The 17,682-nt window shown below is 52.6% G+C and overlaps 2 protein-coding genes across 3 annotated transcripts; one reads left to right on the plus strand and one right to left on the minus strand.

Annotated features, from left to right (window-relative positions):
- The first annotated feature begins 5,357 nt into the window (after positions 1-5,357).
- On the plus strand, positions 5,358-10,941 carry LOC133342208 (tubulin-folding cofactor B-like). 2 transcript variants are annotated; one of them, XM_061551180.1, is made up of 7 exons: positions 5,358-5,487; positions 5,813-5,965; positions 7,051-7,194; positions 7,922-8,018; positions 8,479-8,670; positions 9,126-9,198; positions 9,455-10,941. In XM_061551180.1, the coding sequence occupies exons 2-7, from the start codon at positions 5,843-5,845 to the stop codon at positions 9,570-9,572; spliced, it is 747 nt and encodes a 248-aa protein (XP_061407164.1). In that variant the 5' UTR covers positions 5,358-5,487; positions 5,813-5,842; the 3' UTR covers positions 9,573-10,941. The 2 variants fall into 2 exon arrangements, with proteins under 2 accessions (XP_061407164.1, XP_061407165.1); XM_061551181.1 differs by having other exon boundaries at positions 5,433-5,487; positions 5,797-5,965.
- A 575-nt stretch (positions 10,942-11,516) lies between these two features.
- LOC133342207 (CDK-activating kinase assembly factor MAT1-like) lies at positions 11,517-17,427 on the minus strand. Its single transcript, XM_061551179.1, is given in 9 exon segments — positions 11,517-11,804; positions 12,387-12,502; positions 12,716-12,844; positions 13,199-13,339; positions 13,816-13,919; positions 14,122-14,195; positions 14,499-14,617; positions 14,619-14,652; positions 17,221-17,427. Coding segments are annotated over 9 exon segments (978 nt in total). The 5' UTR covers positions 17,310-17,427; the 3' UTR covers positions 11,517-11,632.
- Positions 17,428-17,682: the final 255 nt, after the last annotated feature.

Genomic DNA, 17,682 nt, shown 5'->3' on the forward strand with positions numbered 1-17,682 from the left:
GGTGTGGGGTGAGCGTGTGAGGAGTTTGTGGGGAGTGGTAGTGTCGCGATTAGCATGTTGCGCGACGAACCCAGCGACCCGAGTTCGAGTCTCATTCACGGCCAACACCGGTGATGATTATATTATCTGAACCGGTCATGGGCTTCCTCTAGGTGGACTCAGCCTAAAATGATCTTTTGGTGCGATGTGTAAACATCGCCACTAGGGAGACAAAGGCGGCCGGGCGTGTTGCTGGCCACCCACCCCCTCGTGTGCCGTGTCGGCCTTCATAGGTGCCAGCCAAACAGCGCTCGCCCCAACAGTCTGTTCAGGCTAGACATGGGGATCTTTGTCTTTGAGGAGTTTGTATGTCTCCCCCCTGTTCTGCATGAGTGTCTTTGGTTTCCTCGCATAGCTAAACACACACACAATGTAGCCGGTATTCGCCAAAATCCCCAATGCTGAACAATTTCCCTGCAATTCACTCGATTTGGATCACAAATAGCTGCAGCAGAAGTGTAATGAGAGAGCGCCACCTGGGGTGGGGGGGGGTTACAGGGGACATCTGCATGGCCACCGCTGGGTGACCGCTATCCAATCTGGAGTTGGGATTCCATCTCGGCAAAAGGTAACGGGCGGCGCTACGGGGAATATTCGGGAACAATCTAGAGGGTCCCAAGAGGGAGGCATATAAGCAGAGGCAGGAGAGCCTGGAGAGGACTCGGGGTCGGTGTGGGAAGCCTCGGGTCAGGACTGCATCGCCGCTCGACCTCTCCTCGCCAACGACCACGTGGCGAACCCCCCAGCGAAGCAGCATCTCCTCCGGGCACGCCGCTAGCAAGAGGCGTGAACGGGGAGAGAGAAAGACGTTTCGATCGCACCACAAGCGATCGAAAAACGTCGTGATTTGTTTTATTGTATTTCTAACTACGTGACTTTACCGAAAGAACCAAAGAGTAAAAGACACCAGTCAGGAGTCGTCGTGGAAGTCGTTTATTGCAGAAGTAACATCGCCCCCTACTGCAGAACCTGAACAGGACACTCTTGAGAAAGAGTTGAGACTCGGTGAGGCTTTGCCTCGTTAAACGAACGTGATAACAATAAAAGATCTTGGGATTTGACCCGGAGTTGTTAAAGAATCGGTTCCACGGTTTGGCATTGCTGTGTAATGGGGTGCCACAGTGGCGAGATGTTAACTATCTCGCCTAGTATACAGGAGTTTGTACGTTCGATCCCTGACGCCTGTATACCTGAATTTTGCATCTCTCCGTGGTCGCGTGGATTGTTTTTTCTCCGGGTCATCCCGGTTTCCCCCTCTAGAATGTATAATCGACGTCACGCGTTTAGAAAATTTGGCTGCTCTAAATTTCTGCATGATAAGCCACTTCGTTGCGCTATCATTTGTGGCAGTCAGGTCGCTTCTGAAAACGAGCTACATAGCTCAGCGGGCCTTACCTGGTAAAATGAAAAATAAGTTTAGTTTTATAGTTGTTAATTTGAGCATTACTGATGAGTCTGTTAAAAATGCAGCTTGCGTGGTTTGCTTATTTGTTTTGTAAATGTTCTGTACTTTACGTTTGAAATGCCTTATTTTAAACGTATAAGGGGAAGATCAATAAATTGAACTTTGTGAAGGCCAAATAAAAATCTCGAAAACAACACTTTCCCCATCAGTCTGTTAAGCCTATAAGGAGGATCTTTGTGTATGGGGAACCCGGCAAACCGAGTTAGATTCCCACCACGGCCAACATTGGTTACGAATATTTGAACCGGTCCTGGACGTCCGCAAGGTCGACTCAGCCTCAAATAAGTACCTGGTGCGGTGTGTAAATATCAGTACTGGTGGGGAGACAAAGGCGGCCGTGTAGGAGGCCTTCATAGTTGATGCCCCCGAACTCCACTTTACTTGCCCCCAAATAGCCTCTGGGGCGGGCTACATGGCCGATTATTGGGCTTGAGCCTTACTGGCAGTAACACGTGCGCGCTCAGATGTTAAAACACCAAATAGACCACCTCTTGCAAGGCATCTTGTTTCAATATTTTTGATACTGCACTGGCAATAAAAAGGTCCTGTAGATAATTGAGGTATCTTTGTTTGTGCTTTGTTACGGGTGTGTGAGTTGCACGTGGTTTAGTTTATGTACTGGAATGCTCCCCGGGGGATTTGGAATTGTGGCAGGGTAAACAATCACCCCTTTAACCGTAGTTCTTTGTTAAATCAGTGCAAGGTGGAGGTGTTTACCAGCAGCCCCTTGCACGCACTCGGTTGAGTGTCATAAAACAAATATTCCCCCCCCCCCCCCCGATAACCTTAACGGCTATAGATGGTGTAGGTGGCAAGCACATTTCCACGTGTTAAGCTACTTCGTTGATCTATTATTTGTGGCCAGGTCGCTTCTATAAGAGAGCTATATAACTCAGGCCTTACCTGGTCAAATAAAAAAAAGTTAATCGTTTGTGTTAATTACAGTTAATTATAAATATTATCAGACAACCCCCCTCCTTCACCTATCTGTGAATCCACATGGAATATTAAAATATGTTTTACACATCCCATTAGCCATACGACATCCTGGGAGGGTATAATTTCAGTAGAGCCATACGGCATGCTTTGTCTTCTCACCATTTATAATGTTTACACACCGCACCAGGTACTCGTTTGAGGCTGAGCTGACCTTGGGGAGGCTCAGGACCGGTTCAGATAATCTTCCCCTGTGGTTGACCGTGAGCGAGAATCGAATTGGAGTAAACTACTGTTATTGTACCAGATAAAGGCCCAGTGAGCTTTGCAGCTTTTTTTCCAGACGCGACCAGGCCACAAATGACAGCTCAACGCCAAGTGGCTTATCATCACGTGGATTTATAGCAGCCAAATACGCTAAACGCACGATTCTAAATGTGGAGGGGGAAAACCCGGAGGACCTGGAGAAAAATCCACGCGACCACGGGGAGAGAGACACCACAAAACTCCAAATATACACCAGCAAGCGTCAGGGTCGGGATCGAAACCACGACCTCCTGTATACCAGGCGAGGGAGTGAACATCTCCTAGCTTCCGGGTGCGTACCGCATCGCGCTAACCACTGCGCCACCGCTCCCCACACCAAAGACAAAGATCCCCCCTTACAGCCTTGTCTCTCCGGTAGCAATGTTTACATATCGCACAACGGTACTCATTTGAGGCTGAGTCGATCTAGGGGAGGCCCAATACCGCGGCGCTTGTGCCAGGTTAGGTGCACTTTGGGGCCACGTGAAGTGTCGAAGGCTCGCTGACAGGAGGAGGTCTGGGGACAGACCCAGCAGGTGCCATGGGTTGGCTGACTGAGATTACCTGTAGATGTGTAACGGTGTTATTGGGTGGATGTACACCGTCTCCGGGTGGTACCCACTACTTACCAATAGGGGGCAGTCAACGGGCTGAGCCGGTACCAGGGGACAACAGTCAGCCGGGGAAACGGATCCTGGAACGAAGACCCCAACCCCCAGGGTAGGGGGCTGTGGGGGGATGATGTCACCCTTCCAGAACCTGGTGGAAGGTTCTGGAAGGGAGGCGTGGCAAGGGCGGAGCAAGCCACAGAGCAGGATAAAAGGCCGGGCCTCGGGAGGGTCCGGGCAGTGTTGCCCAGCACAAGAGAAGAGCCGGTTGAAGACGGAAGACCAGCCAGCCAGGACCCTGGGGCTCACCTGACCCGCTGTTCTTGTCAGGGCCGGGTCCGTATGGCCAGTGGTCGAGACCTGTACCTTGGCTGGGTCAGGTCAGACTAGCCTCCCCTAGGACCCTCTTAGCTGGAGGATCCCGAGACCCTAGCCCCAGGGATAGGGCGAGCCAGTTCGGAGGCATAGCTCCTCGGGCAGCAGGTGAAGGAGCCGTTACCCCTTCAAGTGTTCGGCTGCATTGTGCTGTAATAGCCCCCTCTGTAATTAACAGCGTTGCCTCGACCGATCCGTCTACGCCGTCTTAAAGAACCCACTACAGATGCACCACCAGCTGTACCCCCTACTGTGCCAGCTTGCTGTATTTTATCCGCGCGGCGCTCCGCTCGTTGTTGTGAGCGGTCGCTACTCTGCCCTTCGTTGTTGCTGGAGGGCGACTGCCGACAACTGCTCCACACCACAAAGATTCCCCGTGTAGCCTTAACCGATTGTTGGGGCAAGTGCTGTTAGCGAGCACCTATAAAGGCCGAAACGGCGCACGAGGGGGTGAGTGGCCAGCACCACGCTCGGCCGCCTTTGTCTCCCCAGTCCCAATGCTTTTTTAGACACCGCACCAGGGGAGGCCCTGGACCAGTTCAGATGATTGACACCGGTGTTGGCCGTGAGCGGGAATCGAACTCGAGTGGCCGGGTTCATAGCGCAACGCAGCGCTAACCACTACACCACCGCTCCCCACACGCACACACACCTACACACACACCTACACACACACAACCACCACGCACACACACACCTACACACACACAACCACCACGCACACACACACCTACACACACACAACCACCACGCACACCACCGGCCGCCACCAAGGCCGTAGCCACGGAGTCAACATTGGGGGGGACCAAATCTTCCAGGGGGTCTGGGGGTCGCCCCCCCCCCCCCCCCCCCCCAGAAAAAAATATCAAAATTTTAAAACTAATTTCCTGCCATTTCCTGCTCAAAATATTTTTTAAAACACATGGGACGGACTTTTTTTTTATTTTCTACAATAATATCTAAGTGTATTGTATTACATTGCTGTTTTTTTTCTTTTTCACCTTTTCTTGTTTCATTGTATGTAATTGCAGAGATTAGGAATTAATAAAGTATAACCATAACCACAATCAAATAAACAGGAATCAATTTTCTAGCAATATATTGGGGGGGGGGCATTTTTGTTCATATGTGAATATTTCGGGGGAATGTGTCTAAGACCGTAATTATAATACAATTATAATATATTTTGGGGGGGGGACACATCCACCCCGACCCCCCAAAATATATTATAATTACGGCCTTAGTTGACACAGAGAGCGGTGTTCTTCCACGTGTGGTTATTTGGTGGCTGGGTGGTGGCATTTTCTGTGGCAAAGTCTCAGAATCCCAGGGCCCCTTTTGCCCATCACCGTGGTAACGATCGCATTGACACAACCCGGTCGATTCGCACGCTCGATTCCGACGTAGTCGGAATCGATTCTATTTGTTTCGACGATCGTATGATCCAGAAACGGGTGCCGTCGATTCCCAAGTTAGTCGAAAAAGTTGAAGTCGAGGATCGATTCGCGTGAATAACTCAGGGCCACTATCCATTTGTAAAGGGGTAGGGAGGGTGAATTCGAACAGCAGTGTTATGGATAACAACCCGATCATTTGCAAGACATCAATTTGCACTTATACAAACGAGTATCGTCTTCAAACGCGTGACTGTATGATCGAATCGAAGAATCAATTTGGTATCGAGGAATCGCGAAAACTGCGGCGTGAAGAGGAGTGACGTCACATCCGGGTCAACGGCGCGGGAGTTGCACGCGGCAAGTGCGCATCGCCTCCTCACCTCTTCGCCTGCCTCACCTCATCATCTCCTCACCTCATCATCTCCTCACCTCGCCTCGTCGCCTGCCTCACCTCCTTACCTCGTCGTCGTCGCCTGCCTGACCTCGCCTACTCGTTTCGTCGCCTCACCGCAAGCTCTCTCACCTCGCCTCCTGCTCATCCACGCTTTCCACATCACCACGCCTCACCGCAATCCCCCTCACCTCAACCTCGCACGCTCCCCACCAGTCCTCACCGTAACCTCCTCCTCACCCTTCGCCACTCTCAACATCCACCACACACCCTCACCAGCCTCCTCCTCCCCTAGAGCCACGTGAACCTCGCAGCTGTCTTCGCCATGGCGGCTGTCTTCCTGGGCGAGGTGCAGGGCGCGGTGGTCTCCGTGCTCGTCACGAGCTCCCTCTCCTCCTTCCCCAGCGAGAAGAGATTCTGCCGAGACATCACCGTGGCGCAGCTCAAGGTGCGCGGCGTGTGTGTGTGCTACTGCTGCGTGTGTGCTGCGGTGTTGCGTGGGTTGCTACTGGGCAGTAGTTGGAGGCAGTCGCCCTCCAGCAACAACGGAGGGCGGAGGAGCGACGTTCGCAACAACGAGGAGAACGCCCGGGCGGATAACACATTGTCCTGCGGAGGGAGCTGGTAGGAACGTTGGGTTGCTCGGTCAATGGCCAGGGTCAACGGCGGCGTGGTGTATTCCGCAAATATGGCCGACTGTGAGGTCGGGCACAAGCCGGCGTGAGTAGGTTAAACGTTGAGTTTTATAAGGGCACCACGGGGTGACCAGCCCCACCCCACCCAGCCCCACCCCACCCACCCCCTACCCACCCCCTACCCAGCCCCACCCTCCCCACCCAGCCCCTCCCTGCACGACGGACACAATACTCCTGTGGGCTGGTGTAACCAGGAGGTTCCTACCAGTAAAATACAGCAAGTTGGCACAGTGGGGGGTACAGCTGGTGGTGCATCTGTCGGTCATCTCAGTCAGCCAACCCATGGCACCTGCTGGGTCTATCCCGAGATATCCTCTTGTCAGCTGAGCCGTCAACACTTCACGTGGCCTCAAAGTGCACCTGGCCTGGCACAGGCGCCGTGCTGACATTACCGGGTATTGGTGTGCTGGTGGTGTTTGGAGGTATGACTTGGGGGTGTCTGGGGAGCGTGTTCGATTCCCGCTCACGGCCAACATCAATGACGGTCCTTGTCCTCTACTAGGTCGACTCGGCCTCAAATGAGTACCTGGTTCGGTGTGTAACCATCGCCACTGGGGAGACAAAGGCGTCCGGGCGTGGTGCTGACCACCCACCCCCTCGTGTGCCGTGGCGGCCTTAATAGGTGCTCGCTCATCGCATTTGGTCCAATAGGCTGTACAGGCTACACAGGTGATCTTTATCTTTTGTCTGCGCTCAGGGGTAGCTGGAGTTGGTCACGTGAGCCTCTGCAGCATGGTGTGTGTGTGGTGTATAGATTGTGTTGTTGAGCATTAATTGATGTGCCGTGTGTATGCTCCGGTGTGTATGGCGTGCTGTTTACGATGTCGTGCTGGTGTAGGGGAAGCTGGAGATGATCACGGGGGCCCCCGCCGCGGGGATGCGCCTGCAGTTGTTTGGGCCCCATGACGAGCCCCTCCCCGAGCTCAGCGACGACGATGCCCAACTCGGATCCTACCCCGTGGACAACGGCTGCCGCATCCACGTGCGCCATAGCGCATACCAACACGGGGGTCCTAAAATTGAGGGGCGCGGAGGGTGCCTAGGGATACCATCAACGTCCTGGGATTGTCTAGGGATACCACCAGATTCTAAGGGTTCTGGGATAAGGATATGACCAGGGCCTGCAATTCGGCATTCTAGGGATACCACGAATCTCTAGGAATACTACCAGGGTCCTGGGATTCAGGGGATCTTGGGATAATAATGTTTAGTTTCGCATTGTTAAAATTGCATATTACAATCGCTAAGGAGCCACATGCTAGCTGGAAGGCAGCAGCCAGGTGGTGAGTCGGTGCCAACAATTGCCCAAGCTCTGCAGTCCTATACATTGCGATGTGTTGAGCTAATGAGTGTTTATGCATGCGTGAGGAAACCCGAGCACCCATAGAAAAAGCAGGTTGCGAAGGGGCAACACTATCCCTAACAGAAGGAACATGATATTCGTCCGCACTTTGCTTTCCTGCATTTTTGTGGTGAGCCAGAGTATGGCTTCTCAACGCCCACTGAGAGGAATGTCCCTGATACACAACCCTTGCCTCCAAAGTGCTGGATTAAAGGCCACGTGCGTAGCCACTACCGGATGCTTTGGTCCTAGGATTAGGGGGTGTCTTAAGGATTCTGGAAAATACCACCTGTACATATGGGATGCTTGTATAATACCGACACTGGCATGTGTGCACCGCGCTCTCGCTCCACACCTCCCCCACCAGGTGATGGACGTGACGGGGCAACAGAAGGGTGAGTTTGAGGACCTGTCGTCTGTGCCCAAGTACGACATGCAGGAAGACGACTACGAAAAACGCTCCGGTCAGAATCCCGTTCGCTCGCCCGTTCATTCGCTCGCCCACTCACTCCTGGACAGATTTGCACACTCGTCTCTCTCGCTCGCTCTTCACGCTCGCATGTCAACAGTCTTGCAGTCGTCACCCTCGTCACTCGCAGATTAACACCTATTTACACAGTCGATGCTTAATCACATTTTTTACTCAGGTGATGCAAAGAGGTGGTGGTGGTGAGGTTGTGTGGGACCGTGAGGTCGTGTAATTGGTTTAAGGAGATGTGATGTTAATTGGTGTGAAGAGGTAGTTTAAGAGGTAAAATGCAGTGTGGGATTTCTTTTAAGAAGTATTGTGATGGATGTGTTTGTGTGAAGAAAGTGTGATGTGATGTCACGGTCCTGTGAAGTTTGTGAAGAGGTGCAGCTGCATTAAGTTAATATTTTAACACCCACTCCCTCTCCATGTACCTGTCATCACACCTCGCACAGAGTCGGTGCGCACGTTCATGAAGCAGCGGCGGCTGGGCCGCTACGACGAGGAGATGCAGGCGCAGCGCGAGGAGGAGCGGCGCAAGCGTGAGGAAGAAGAGAAGTTGGCGGCGAGTGCCATCACGGTCGGGCAGCGGTGTGAGGTGGAAGTGGTGGGGCAGCCACACAAGCGTGGAACCGTCATGTTCGTGGGTAAGTGGCATGTAGGTTTTGGTGGTGTGTGGGTTTTGGTGTGCGAGTGTGGTGTCGTTGCCGTGTGTGGTGTCGTGTGTGGTGTCCTATGTGGTTTATGGTGGTGTTGTGTGTAATTAAAATCTGATCACGATTGTCAGCATTATTATCTTAGGTAGCAGCTGCGGTATGTTTGACACCTTTTAAAACAATGTAAATGCTATTTGCCAAACATTGCATTGCTGTAAAATAATCTGCAAATTACCAAATTGGGGTTGCACATAGCAACATTGCCCTGGACTGTAAAAACTTGGCAGGACCCTCATAAAAAGCCTTGAGACTTGGTTGCCTTCATCGCCTACCCATAATTCCACTGCTGGCATAGGTTGTAGTGTCATTGTGGTTGCTGGGTGTGGTTGGCTGTAAATGTTTGTGATTGGCTGTGAGGTGACATAACGCTCCCCCCACCCCCCCAGGTCAGGCAGACTTCAAGCCAGGGTTCTGGGTGGGGGTGAAGTATGACGAACCGTTGGGCAAGAACGACGGCAGGTGAGGCCTCGCCTGCTCATAGCACAGGGTGGTGAAGTGTGTGCAGAGTGTGCTGGTGGGTGTGGTTTGAATATAAATGTGTGGAGAAGTGCCGAGTGGTGGGCCCGGTATGTTTGGTGCAATTACTGTGGCGCGTTATGTCCTGTTTGCGTCTGCCTCTTATGTCAACTGGGCCTATAATGCATAGCAATGTCTGGTGGCTGCCTAAATAGCCCCTCGCTCACATGCTCTTCCCGTGGCTGCGTGTGCCGTGCAGTGTGGGTGGTCGCCGGTACTTTGAGTGCGAGCCGCGCTACGGCGCATTCCTCAAGCCGATGTCAATCACTGTGGGCGACTTCCCAGAGGAGGACCTGGGTCTGGACGACGAGATGTAAACACGGTTGACCGCAGCACCATCATCTATCTGCATCATCATCACCACTGGGTCTCGTGAAGGATCGAGGTGCTAACCGCGACATTTTACCATCGCGTGGAGCCGAACTGTGACCTATAGAGCTAAAGGGCGGCATCGCCACCGTCGCATCGTAAAGCAGGAATCGTCCTAATGGTCACGTCGGCGGGGCACGACGCAGTGCCTGGCTTGTTCACTCGCATGTTCGCTCAATCAACCATCCACTCGGTCACCCACGATGCTGGACTAGCAACACGGGCCCGACTATTGCCCCCGTTTACACGATTCACCCCCCCCATGAATGATTTGAACATTCCGTGTCGCACTGTGACACCGCGATTGGTGAACGTCATTCATATATGCGTCCACGCAGAAATATTTATTATAAACGCGCTTAAAAAATTACAAGTGTTTGTGTGTTTGTGCCTGTGGACTAACATGTTTAACAGATGCGGGAACGCACACAGTCCTAATCAGAGAAAAGCACTCAGACGGTGGCAAAAATGGGCAGTTATCCCCTTGCCCGGAAATGTTTAAACGGTCATTATACATTTTAAAAAACTATTCAAATGTTATTCATTCATGTAAAAAAAACACATTGCCATTATGACCACAAAATAAGCATTCACCAAGGAGAGTTTGATGCGAACTGACACAGGAACACTTGTTTTTGACACGGTACCTCTTGGCCATAACAATTTTCTCTCCCTCCAAAATGCTGAGCTTTGTGTGCCACTAACGGTTAATTAGCCATCGATATTGGAAAGCCTTGTTCCCTTTAGCTCAAATCAGTCACCCGTTGGTGTGTCGCTCTGCTGGGCTCACACTGCTCCGACATGGGGCAAAGCTGTGATTGCATCATTCCCCTCCCTGTGCTGTGAAAGCCTGAGCTGCCTTGCATTGACAAAACAAGACTTAAAATCTTCCCATGCGCTGCGGAGGTTGCATATGTGTTTACCATTGCCGGAGACGGGTACCAGCGGTGTCAAGATCGGCCTATGGAGGACATACTGAGCGGTTGGAAGCAGCCGCTCAAGTAGCAATAGCTGGCGGAGGAGACGCTCACCCTGAGTGGAGCGCCCGGTTTCTAAAACGCAGCGAGGTGGCAGCGGGCGGCACAAGTGGTGGTGCATCTTGCCAGTCTTGGGCACTCAACCGTTGTTAACACCTGTCTGTCCCATGGCCTGCTGACAAACCTTTAACACTTCACGTGGCCCCCGAAAGTGTACCTATGTAGGCTGGCACAATCGATGGAGTGACATCACCGTTGCCGAGTGACGAATGGCAGCTGTTTATATTGATCAAAGTTGTGTTGTGTGTTCTGCTGGAGCTGGAATAAACTGTTAAATCACTCTGTGTAGCTCTAACCCTACTCAAGGCCTTTTCCCATGTACGGTGACGCACCACTCATTAGCATTCCCGTAACAAAACTCATTTTGATGGCCTGCAGCATTATTTTTCGTGTCACATCTGCATGTGCCTCCCTTTCTTACACCAGTACCAGCCTCACCCACCCCATGTGACTTGCCAGGGATTCTGGGAGTCCAAAACTGGAATTAATGATCGAGTTAATTGAGAAATAAAGGAGAGGACTGTTGCTGGGGGTGCTGATACTTCTGCCGGTGGTGGTGGTTATGCTGAAGGTGTTGCTATTGGCAGTGGTGGTGGTACAGCTGCCTGTGGAGAGACACAGATCTCTGTGGGTCGCGCCAGTCAGGGTGCTGGAGCGCCGGGTGCCCGATTGGACGAGCTAAAGGCACGTGACCGGAAGAGGGGAGCGCCGGCCTTGATAGAGCAAGGGGCAGGGGCCAAGGGATAAAGGGGGAGTGTAAGGGGGACTCGGGGCTCGTTTCGGGGACCAAGCTAGAACACGCGCACATAGTGAGCAGCCTAGGAAGTTAGCCACACTTAGCAACAGAATCCGGTGTATAGTTAATTGTTTAATAAACACGTTGCCTCCTACAACAGTGTGTGCGCGCCTAAGTTGACATACACGACACCTGCATGACCGGGTGTTGAGCTGGTGTCGTGTGGATGGCACCGTCACGTGGTCCCGGTGGCGGCCGCTCCTGCCACCACCCCCCCGCCTCCCGCCGCGTGCGGCCGCCAGAAAAGGCCGCTGAGGGCGTCCTGCAGCGCACGGCGGCAGGCGAGAGCGGAAGAGTACCCGCCGCCTTGATCCAGGGATGAGGCCGAGCGCACGTGACTCAGATACCTGAGGGACACCACCAACACCGTGGGCACCATCAGCAGCAACAGCAACTGCTTATGATTCAATGCCTGCAATTACAGTTGCTTTGTGAAGATTTGTCATTTGTGAATGTAAGCACGCCAGGAAAGTCTCGCCGAGCCTGAAGACTATTCAGGAGGGTCCTGCTAAGTTTTCATAATAGGGGGGGGGCGATGATTGCTATTAGATTCCAATTGGGGGGATTTGCCGGCACACAATGGCCTACTTTTGCGAATTATGTCACTTTTACGTCCACTGTGAAGCAGACGTGTTTTTTCTGATTATTACACCCGCTGTATTCACCAAGGTGGCCACTAGATTAAAGCCGTGAATCGTGGATCTCTGCAATAGACCATGTCCACCACTATCGGCAATGCCAAAAGCATGATCAACAGCAGCAGCGTAAACAAAATTACCAACACCAGCATCCGCAACATCGTTATCGGCACTAGCCATTGGCATCGGCATTACCACCAGCATCATTACCACCAGCATCACCATTGCTATAAATCACTGCCATCATCAGCCTGGCACTACCACAGCATGGGTTGTGGTGGTTGTGGTTACCCGGCGGGCCCCAGCTCCTCCTCGGTGGGGGCACGGGGCCCCCACGTAGTGAGCTCCACCGCACGGTAGGAGAAGAGCGACTCCTGGGAGCACATAACAGGCTCCAGCAGCACCTTCTACGCACAGCAAACATCACCGACACCGTCATGACAATCGCGCACCGTCACCATCTATATCATCACCAACATTTGTTTTTTTTTGTCATTTTGGTGACCCAGGTTGCTTTTGCAAATGAGACTCAACCTGGTCTGTTGAGTTCTGGTTATAACCATCATTGCTAACATCACGCACCAAAACGTCACATTCTGGAGTGCTGGTGAGTGTCGCACCATCTTAATGCCGGTGGAGAAGGTGGAGGGGGGAGCGGGTGGGTGGAGGCGACGGAGTTCGCGCTCGCCCTGAGCCACGCGCTCACGGTGCTCGGCCAAGAGCAAGCGTGCTGGCAGCTGGGACGCCTCCTACACACGCACGGGTACACACACACAGCTATACATCAATACATACACAGCGATACATCAATACATACACAGTGATACATAACATACACAGCTATACATCAATAAATACACAGTGATACATCAATACACACACACAGCTATACATCAACACATATACAGCGATACATCAATACATACACATACGGCTGGGACACCCCCTACACACATGCACACAGCTGGGACGCCTCCTACGTGAAGATGGGCACACATACACGATGCGGGAGCCACGGTGAGACCTGACGAGGCTTGTTGAATCTCGGCAAGTCTCAGTAAGGTCCCTCGAGTCTGACATTTGGCGAGGCTCCGCGAACTCACCATCTGGTCCAGCAAGGCCTGCGCGGCGCGTTTGCGCGCATCGCGCTGCTGCTGCTCCCCTTGCAGCAGCTCAAGGCGCCGGCGCTCCGACTCATCGAGCTCCCACTGGAGCCCCACGCACAGCTCCTCTTGCTCCCGGCTCTAGAGCACCACAGCACACAACAGCCGCCACCATTCGCCACTAAGTGTCATGACGTCACCACAATGCTTGTGCGAGGTACGCTTTGAAGCCATCGCGTAGATTGTCGAAGGCTCACTGGCAGGTCGCGGGACAAACCCAGGTGTTGTGGATTAACTGGCTAATAGATGCATCATCTGTGCTCCCCACTGTGCAAACTGTAGAGGGCAACAGCTTCCAACTACCCATTAACGTCCTTTACGAGCCTCCTCCACAAAAGCCGATCTTGACACCGCCGGTGCCAGTTATGGGCAAGTCAAATCAGCTCCACATGCGCCTGTACCACACCAGTTTATCTCTTCCCCTGCCCATGCCGCGCTCGGCTAACCCCCTCTATCCAGCTAAACAGAATCTACTTCGTGCAGATCTTCCTTTAAAGGGGTCCACATTTCTGCAAGCATAGAAAGTGGGGGGGCGCGCACACACACACACCACGTACCGTCTTGACGCGGTTTTTCTGGATAATGTCACGGTTGTCGCGCTGGTATTGCTCCATGCACCGCTTTGTGGTTTCCACATCCACGTTGTTGGTCAGGTTAAACACTTGGGGAGAGGGGCAGGGGGTCAATGTTGGTTAAACTTTGTAGCAAACAAGGTGGGGTTGGTGGTGTGGATGTGTTGGGTTGATGACATGCGTGTGGTTGGTGATCTGTGGTTTGGTGGAGTGCGGTTGGTAATGCAGTGTTGGTTAAATGGTGAAATGTCTTTGGTGATGTAGGCGAGGTTGGGAGCGTATCAGCGGTACCGATATCTTCTATCTCCTCCAGGTAGTCGTTGTACTCGCGGAGCGATGGGAAATCCTCCTCCCGCTTGTTGTACCTGGCGGGTAAATGCATGTGTGGTTGGCAGTACAGCAAGTGGGTTTGCGACCCTATCTGTGTGGAGCTGGTGATTGTCACCCCCTCTGCATGGTGGGTTTTCTGCTATCTCCATCCCTCCTGTCTATGTATCTGTCTCCATGTCTCTCTTTGTCTCCCGATGTGCCTGCGTCTCTGTCTCTCTGCGTCTCCCCGTGTCTACGTCTCCCTGTGTCCGTGTCTCTTTGTGTGTCCATGTCTGTCTCCCGATGTCTCCGCGTCAGTGTCTCTCTGCATCTTCGTGTCTTTGTCTCCGGGATCTCACGTCTTGAGTACACGCTTGCGGATCTCCACCTCCTTGTCGACGAGGGCATCCTCGAAGAGCTGCACGCGGAACGCGCTCTTGCGCAGAGGCGTCGCACAATCGGGGCACGAGCCGGCACCCCCGCGCGAACAGCATCTCCACACAGCTCTCACACCTACATACAGCAGCACATACATACACACACAGCACCATCCACTCAGCTCTCACACCTACATACAGCAGCACATACATACACACACATACAGCACCATCCACTCAGCTCTCACACATACACATAGCACTATCCACTCAGATCTCACACCTACATACAGCAGCACATACATACACATAGCATTTTCACACAGTTCTCACACCTACACAGCAGCACATACACAGCACCATCCACTTAGCTCTCACACCTACACAGCACACACACATAGCACCATCCACTCAGCTCTCACACCTACATACAGCAGCACATACACACACATAGCACCATCCACTCAGCTCTCACACCTACACAGCACATACACACACAGCACCATCCACTCAGCTCTCACACCTACACAGCACACACACATAGCACCATCCACTCAGCTCTCACACCTACACAGCACATACACACACAGCACCATCCACTCAGCTCTCACGCCTACACAGCACATACACACACAGCACCATCCACTCAGCTCTCACACCTACACAGCACATACACACATAGCACCATCCACTCAGCTCTTACACCTACACAGCACACACACATAGGACCATCCACTCAGCTCTCACACCTACATACAGCAGCACATACACACACATAGCACCATCCACTCAGCTCTCACACCTACACAGCACATACACACACAGCACCATCCACTCAGCTCTTACACCTACACAGCACATACACACATAGCACCATCCACTCAGCTCTCACACCTACACAGCACATACACACACACACACAGCACCATCCACTCAGCTCTCACACCTACACAGCACATACACACACAGCACCATCCACTCAGCTCTCACACCTACACAGCACACACACATAGCACCATCCACTCAGCTCTCACACCTACACAGCACATACACACACAGCACCATCCACTCAGCTCTCACACCTACACAGCACCACATACACACAGCACCATCCACTCAGCTCTCACACCTACACAGCACATACACACACATAGCACCATCCACTCAGCTCTCACACCTACACAGCACATACACACACACAGCACCATCCACTCAGCTCTCACACCTACACAGCACATACACACACATAGCACCATCCACTCAGCTCTCACACCTACACAGCACATACACACACACAGCACCATCCACTCAGCTCTCACACCTACACAGCACATACACACACATAGCACCATCCACTCAGCTCTCACACCTACACAGCACATACACACACAGCACCATCCACTCAGCTCTCACACCTACACAGCACATACACACACATAGCACCATCCACTCAGCTCTCACACCTACACAGCACATACACACATAACACCATCCACTCAGCCCTCACACCTACACAGCACACACACACACACAGCACTATCCACTCAGCTCTCACACCTACACAGCACACACACATAGCACTATCCACTCAGCTCTCACACCTACACAGCACACACACACACAGCACTATCCACTCAGCTCTCACACCTACACAGCACACACACACAGCACTATCCACTCAGCTCTCACACCTACACAGCACACACACATAGCACTATCCACTCAGCTCTCACACCTACACAGCACCACATACACACAGCACCATCCACTCAGCTCTCACACCTACACAGCACATACACACACATAGCACCATCCACTCAGCTCTCACACCTACACAGCACATACACACATAGCACCATCCACTCAGCTCTCACACCTACACAGCACATACACACACACAGCACCATCCACTCAGCTCTCACACCTACACAGCACATACACACACATAGCACCATCCACTCAGCTCTCACACCTACATACAGCAGCACATACACACACAGCACCATCCACTCAGCTCTCACACCTACACAGCACACACACACACAGCACTATCCACTCAGCTCTCACACCTACACAGCACACACACATAGCACTATCCACTCAGCTCTCACACCTACACAGCACCACATACACACAGCACCATCCACTCAGCTCTCACACCTACACAGCACATACACACACATAGCACCATCCACTCAGCTCTCACACCTACACAGCACATACACACACAGCACCATCCACTCAGCTCTCACACCTACACAGCACATATATATAGCACCTTAACACAGCTGTCACACCTACACAGCAGCACACACATAGCACCATCCACTCAATTATTACTCCTATACAGCAGCACATACACACACATAGCACTTTCACATAGTTATCACACTGACACAAATGACAAAGAACCCCTGCATAGCCTTGCCAGACTGTAGGGGCAAGTGCTGTTAGCGAGCACCTATAAAGGCCAGCACGGCACACGAGGGGGTGGGTGGCCAACACCACCCCCGGCCGCCTTTGTCTCCCCAGTGGCGATGTTTAGACACCGCACCAGGTACTCATTTGAGACTGAGGGTCTGAGTGAGGCAGCGTAGGGGGTGACAATGGAGACGGGGTGTGAGTGAGGTGGTGTACGGGGAGAGAAGGTCCCGAGCAGACGTGCAGAGTCTGAGGAGACACCGGGTATGGGGCCGCTACTCACAGCGTGTGTCCGCACACGTTCACCATGAGCTTGAGCTGCGGGTTTCGGTACTTGGTGGTCTTACACCGCGGGCAGCCCTGGTCGTCCATGGTTCCACCGCAGAAACGTCCACCTCAACCACCTCCAACCACCACCAGTAGCGTGATGATAACGCGAGGCCGAGGAGACGCGGCTATGCTGCGGCCATCTTGCCCAGGGACACGACCGCGTGTGGCGTCAGTGGGGGTGGGGCGGTCTCCCTTACCAATATGGCCGCGGGCCTAGGCTACACCCAGCCAAATTTGCACGTTTTTGAGCCACATTACAGCACGGTTTTATTGAACTTTCCTCGAGTGGAATATTTGTTACGGTTTAAAAAAAGTTTAGATAGCCTATGTATTCCAACCTGCCATTGCTTGCATCTAGTTAATAATTTTGCTTCGGTCCGCCTTCAATTACTGACGTATTTAAGTGTGCATTGCA

This window comes from Lethenteron reissneri, chromosome 14, assembly GCF_015708825.2.
Source record: "Lethenteron reissneri isolate LAM-NWPU_2019-01 chromosome 14, ASM1570882v1, whole genome shotgun sequence".
Lineage (NCBI taxonomy): Eukaryota > Metazoa > Chordata > Hyperoartia > Petromyzontiformes > Petromyzontidae > Lethenteron > Lethenteron reissneri.

Coding starts and splice junctions, on each gene's coding strand:
- LOC133342208 (XM_061551180.1), top strand. CDS start 5,843: ATGGCGGCTGTCTTCCTGGGCGAGGTGCAGGGCGCGGTGGTCTCCGTG. Junction 7,195..7,921: donor ACAACGGCTGCCGCATCCAC/GTGCGCCATAGC, acceptor CTCCCCCACCAG/GTGATGGACGTGACGGGGCA. Junction 8,019..8,478: donor CGACTACGAAAAACGCTCCG/GTCAGAATCCCG, acceptor CACCTCGCACAG/AGTCGGTGCGCACGTTCATG.